Source organism: Chaetura pelagica, unplaced genomic scaffold (assembly GCF_000747805.2).
Source record: "Chaetura pelagica isolate M959 unplaced genomic scaffold, ChaPel_1.0 scaffold107, whole genome shotgun sequence".
Taxonomy (NCBI): Eukaryota; Metazoa; Chordata; class Aves; order Apodiformes; family Apodidae; genus Chaetura; species Chaetura pelagica.
Window position 1 is genome coordinate 2,796,146 of NW_009953979.1, and position 6,147 is coordinate 2,802,292.

At 43.7% G+C, this 6,147-nt stretch overlaps 1 protein-coding gene across 1 annotated transcript in view; it reads right to left on the reverse strand.

Moving 5' to 3' along the window:
* Positions 1 to 738: 738 nt before the first annotated feature.
* RP1L1 (retinitis pigmentosa 1-like 1) overlaps positions 739 to 6,147 on the reverse strand; it is a gene marked incomplete at its 3' end in the record, with an annotated part of 28,395 nt that continues 22,986 nt past the window's right edge. Inside the window, exons 4-7 of the mRNA XM_010002234.1 lie at positions 4,521 to 4,748; positions 2,122 to 4,310; positions 1,612 to 1,686; positions 739 to 828 (exon numbers count right to left, since the gene is read on the reverse strand). Of these exons, the coding sequence (XP_010000536.1) occupies positions 739 to 828; positions 1,612 to 1,686; positions 2,122 to 4,310; positions 4,521 to 4,748 (2,582 nt within the window). The remainder of the gene's footprint in view (positions 829 to 1,611; positions 1,687 to 2,121; positions 4,311 to 4,520; positions 4,749 to 6,147) is intronic.

Here is a 6,147-nt window from a genome sequence, read left to right on the forward strand (position 1 = left end):
TTCTTTTGCTTCTTCATCTTTCTTTGTTATTTCTTCTTCTTTTTGCACTTCTTCCTCCTTGTCTTTTGTTCCTTCTTCCTCCTTCTTTGTGTCTTCCTCTTCCTTTGTTTCTTCAACCTCCTTGTTCACTCCCTCCTCCTCTTCCACTTTTGTTTCTTCTCCTTCCTCCTTCACTTCCTCTTCGACCTCCTTCTCTTCCTCCTCTTTTGCTTCTTCCTCTTTCTCCTTCACTTCTTCCTCCTCTTCCTCTTTTCCTTCTTCCTCTTTCTCCTTCACTTCTTCCTCCTCTTCCTCTTTTCCTTCTTCCTCTTTCTCCTTCACTTCTTCCTCCTCTTCCTCTTTTCCTTCTTCCTCTTTCTCCTTCACTTCTTCCTCCTCTTCCTCTTTTCCTTCTTCCTCTTTCTCCTTCACTTCTTCCTCCTCTTCCTCTTTTCCTTCTTCCTCTTTCTCCTTCACTTCTTCCTCCTCTTCCTCTTTTCCTTCTTCCTCTTTCTCCTTCACTTCTTCCTCCTCTTCCTCTTTTCCTTCTTCCTCTTTCTCCTTCACTTCTTCCTCCTCTTCCTCTTTTCCTTCTTCCTCTTTCTCCTTCACTTCTTCCTCCTCTTCCTCTTTTCCTTCTTCCTCTTTCTCCTTCACTTCTTCCTCCTCTTCCTCTTTTCCTTCTTCCTCTTTCTCCTTCACTTCTTCCTCCTCTTCCTCTTTTCCTTCTTCCTCTTTCTCCTTCACTTCTTCCTCCTCTTCCTCTTTTCCTTCTTCCTCTTTCTCCTTCACTTCTTCCTCCTCTTCCTCTTTTCCTTCTTCCTCTTTCTCCTTCACTTCTTCCTCCTCTTCCTCTTTTCCTTCTTCCTCTTTCTCCTTCACTTCTTCCTCCTCTTCCTCTTTTCCTTCTTCCTCTTTCTCCTTCACTTCTTCCTCCTCTTCCTCTTTTCCTTCTTCCTCTTTCTCCTTCACTTCTTCCTCCTCTTCCTCTTTTCCTTCTTCCTCTTTCTCCTTCACTTCTTCCTCCTCTTCCTCTTTTCCTTCTTCCTCTTTCTCCTTAATTTCCTCTTCCTCTTTTCTTCCTTCCTCCTCCTTCACTTCTTCTTCGACCTCCTTCTCTTCCTCCTCTTTTGCTTCTTCCTTCTCCTTCACTTCCTCCTTTACTTCCTCCTCCTCTTCCACTTTTGTTTCTTCTCCTTCCTCCTTCACTTCCTCTTCCTCCTTCTCCTCCTCCTCCTCTTTTTCCTCCTCCTCTTTTGCTTCTTCCTCTTTCTCCTTCACTTCTTCCTCCTCTTCCTCTTTTCCTTCTTCCTCTTTCTCCTTAATTTCCTCTTCCTCTTTTCTTCCTTCCTCCTCCTTCACTTCTTCCTCCTGTTCCTCATTTCCTTTTTCTTCTTCCTGCTTCACTTCCTCTTCGACCTCCTTCTCTTCCTCTTCTTTTGCTTCTTCCTTCTCCTTTGCTTCTTCCTTCTCCTTCATTTCCTCCTTTGCTTCCTCCTCCTCTTGCTCTTTTGTTTCTTCTCCTTCCTCCTTCACTTCCTCTTCCTCCTCTTTTGCTTCTTCATTCTCCTTCACTTCCTCCTTTGCTTCCTCCTCCTCTTGCTCTTTTGTTTCTTCTCTTTCCTCCTTCACTTCCTCCTTTGATTCCTCTTCCTCTTTTGTTTCTTCTCCTTCTTCCTTCACTTCCTCTTCCTCCTTCTTCTCCTTCTCCTCCTCCTCCTCTTTTTCCTCCTCCTCTTTTGCTTCTTCCTCCTTCTCCTTCACTTCTTCCTCCTCTTCCTCATTTCCTTCTTCCTCTTCCTCCTTTATTTTATCTTCCTCCTCTTTTGCTTCTTCCTCCTCCTTTACTTCCTCTTCCTCCTCCTCTTTTGCTGCTTCCTCCTCCTTCACTTCTTCCTCCTGTTCCTCATTTCCTTTTTCTTCTTCCTGCTTCACTTCCTCATTTCCTTCTTCCTCTTCCTCCTTTATTTTATCTTCCTCCTCTTTTGCTGCTTCCTCCTCCTTCACTTCTTCCTCCTTTTTTGCTTCTTCCTCCTCCTCCTCCACTTCCTCTTCCTCCTTGTTGGTTTCTTCTTCCTCCTCCTTTGCTCCCTCTTCCACCTTCTCTTCCTCCTCTTTTTTTTCCTCTTCCTCCTCTTTTGCTTCTTCCTCCTCCTTAATATCTTCCCCTTTTGTTTCTTCCTCCTCATCCACTTTCTCCTCCTGTTTGTCTTCTGTTTCTTCCTCCTCGTCCTTCTCTTCAACCTCTTTTGTTTCCTCCTCTTTTGTTTCCTCCTTGTCTTCTGCCTTCATAATTACTTCTTCCTCTTTCGCTTCTTCCTCCTCTTTTGCTTCCTCTCCTCTCACTTTCATTTCTTCCCCTACTTCTTCTATGTCTTCCTTTTCTTCTTCTTTTGTTTCTTCATCTTTAACCTCATCCTCCATCTCACAGTTTTTACTCTCTGATATTTCAGGTCCTTCTCCATTTCCATTCAATGTTGAGCTGTCCACCTCGTCGAGTTTTGGCTCCTTTTCTTCATTGCCCTTCGCTTCCGTTTCACTTGGCTGGAAGTCACCCTCATCATTCTCCTCCTTTTGATTGTTATTTTCTGCTGCTTCCTCCACAGAGTTTCTGGTAATTTTTGTGATGTCCTGGGCTGCTTCTGAGACACAGGCTTCCTCATTTTTCCTCAGCCTCAGGATTTGCTGTAAATCAAATGCTTTCACAATTGGGGCATTGGTGGCCACCACTGGGTTTCTTATGGGCTTGGAAGCTATTTTTTTCCTCACACAAGTGTCACATGGGCAGAATTCCTCCTCACTTGTTTGTTTACTAATACTGGCCTCAAAAGCTGCATTAAAGGCTTCATCATCACCTACATCAAATGATAAGTCTGAGGTGTCCTCTGGCATACTCTGGTTTCCATTTCTATGCATAGACTGCAACCGCCGTCTCCTCTCCTCAGTTTGTTGACTCAAGGTTGACTCACTCTTGGGTGATTCACCTGGAGGTCTTGATGTCTTCTCCTCTGCTCTGGCTTTAATCTTCCTCAGCTCCTTTTCTATGCTTTTCTGTATCCTTTTGCTTACTTCTTCCTTCAGCTCCAAAATCATTTCATCCATCTGCTCGTTGTTCTGCAGGTTCCACCTGACTTTGACCTCATCCATGGCACTGACATAATGAGCCATGAACTCCTTCTCAATTTTCTTGAGCAGTTTCAGGACCCAGGTTGGGTCTGGTTCCATTGAGTTTTGCTGAGTAATGGATGAGTCCACACTGGTGGCCACGTCAACATTGGGCTTTGGATCATCTGGAGACTCTTTTTCAAGTTGCTCTTCCAAATCAGCTTTCAGTTCTGTTCCACAATCAGCATTAATGGCATTTATATCATCAGCAATAGCTAGCTGATCAGTTTCCTCTTCAAAATTTTCATCATTTACAGCTTCAGCTTCTTCTTGTTCTCCATTTTCAGTTAACTTGCTGTTTTCTTCATTTTCTTTTTCTTCCCCTTCCTCCTGACCATTTTCACAGTTGCTGCACTGATTTTCCCCCTTCTCTTCTGCTTCCTGAATTAGAGATTCCTGTCTGGTAGACTCTGCTTTCTCCTTAATTTTTGAGCAAGCTGTTGAAGGTCGGGATGACTTCTCTTGCTTGTGAATTTGCTCTTCAGCCTCAGTTGGTTCAATGCCAGTCACTACATTTTCCACTTGTCCAGCTGCTTTAACTTCAGCAGTTTTCAGTGCTGTTGAAGTGCAATCCCTGGTGCAATCTTCTCCTGAGCCACCAGAACCACTGTTAACATCGACCCCAGAGGAGGACATGGGAGTGAAGTCATTGTCTACAGATGCTTGGGCTTTACACCCAGGGGCTGTCTTTGCCTGCTCACTTGCCTCTTGATCTGGACTTGAAACACATTTTTCATCTGTGCATCCAAACCATAAGGCTTGAAAAATATTTAACAGGTCCAGATAACTTGGCTTACTCAAACGTTTATCTGCTGGATCTTCTGATTCTTCATCAAGGAGTTGGAGACTGGCAAGACAAGTAATCAAAACGTTGGCAGAGTTACTCAGTTTTTTCCCCATAGTGGGGGACATTTCAGGCAAACTGTTTGATCGGTCAAATTTTGATTCGTATTTTGAACTGAGCAAGGCCTTCATGATCTGGACAGAGGTCTGGACTGAGGTTGGCAGCTCTTTTTGGTTGGTGTTTTGGCTGGATGTAACTGGTGGGTTGCATTCTCCCTGGACACATTCTGCTTGGTCACATTCTGCTTGGTCACATTCTGCTTGGTCACATTCTGCCTGGTTACATTCCTCCTGGTTACATTCCTCCTGGTCAACCTTGGCAGCTTCTGACACAGACACAACCTCAGAGATTTGCTCCCGATTCACACATTCTTCAGCCTCTTCATTATTAGCAGTGTTTTCTGCTGTCTCTTTTCCCTCTTCATTCTTTGCTTCATTTTCAGTTTCCTCTACGTTCTCTTTCTCAGCTTTTTCATCCTCTGAGGCTTCCTCTGCATTTGTGCAGCCAGATACCTCAGTGGTTGCCTCTATACATTCTTCTTCTGCACAATCATTCATTTCATATTTCAGTAGTAATACTTCTGTAGGGATTTTATTTAGCCATTCTTGCACAACTTCCTCTGGAGATGCATTTGGTAGAGTAGATGGCATTAACTCACTCCCTTCCTCCTGAATGCTCACACCTTCTAAATCTTCATTCTCTTTTCTGCTGCAAGAGTCATTAATCTCTTTATTTTTCTCATCATATACTTTGCTTGCAGCTGATTTAGACCCATAAGAAGTTGCTATGGAGGAATCTGATATTTCTTTTTGCTCTTTTCCTGTGGCCAGCACTGATTCAGTACCTACACTGCTAACGGAGTAATTCTTCACCATGTGTGACTGTGATTTTTTTCTGTTTGGCTTCCCTTTTGGTGGGGCAGGGCAATGCAGGCTACAGACTGACAAAGTGTCAGACAGTGATGCTCGACTGGAGTTTGCCATCTTCACATGAAGATTTCTAGTTTTTAACTGCCTTGATTTTGAAGACTGAGATATGTTTGATTGTGAACACCTATCATCACTCTCCTGAGAAGTCTGTATCAACAAGCATTTATCTTTTATTTCTGATTTTGAAGAGACTCTTGAAGAGACACTTTCAGGATATCCGTTCCTAGGCACAGCCTCGGTCACATGGTCACATTTTGAACACACACTCTCACTCATACTTCCTTGTCTTGAAGAAGGGGCCTCTGAATTCATCTTGGAATGGCCCTGTCTAGCACTTCCATTAGGGCTTGAAACACTTGAGCAGGGGGATGATGAATTGCTGTTTTCTTCTATATGGCTTCTCTTCCTTGAACTTCTTGAGGACTGACTGCAGCAATTGGTACTTTTCGAGCTTTTCTCCTCAGCAAAACCTCCTGTTACCTCTCCTTCATTAGAAACTGAAATGCTTGAGTGAAAAGATCCTGAGTTTTGAGACCTGGAGTCTCCAATAGATTTTTTCGTGATTTCATGTGAGCTTTTGGAGTAATTAGTTGCCCTGCTGCCTGATCTCATATCACCTGCATATAGGGAGTTATTCTTTTTATTTGCAGTAGATCCAACCGAAGACACAGACATTTCAGACCGTGCATCCAAATTAATATGGCTGTGTTTGCTCTTCTTGGATGCTCTGGAAGAGCAAGAAACGTTACAATTTTCAACCTCATCATTGTCACTTCTCTTGCTGTTCCTGTCACTAGCTCTGGAATGAGGAGTTCCTTGTCTAGAGCACTGTTCACCTTCACTGCCCTCATCTCTAATTGGTTGGCTGGCCTTTGATTTTGCTGACACTGAGCCAACCTCACTGATTGCCTGTTCTTCTTGTTCTGCTCCAACTTCTTCAGCCTTCTGGGGGTGGGATTCGTTGGAGAAAGAGACCATTGCATTGTCATTAGAGCTCTTGGAGTAATTAGATGCCCTGCTGCCTGATCTCGTATCACCTGCATGTAGGGAGTTATTTTTTTTATTTGTAGTGGATCCAACTGAAGACACAGACATTTCAGACCGTGCATCCAAATTAATATGGCTGTGTTTGCTTCTCTTGGACCCTCTGGAAGAGCAAGAGGCATTGCAATTTAAATCCTCTCCATTGTCACTTCTCTTGCTATTCCTGTCACTAGCTCTGGAATGAGG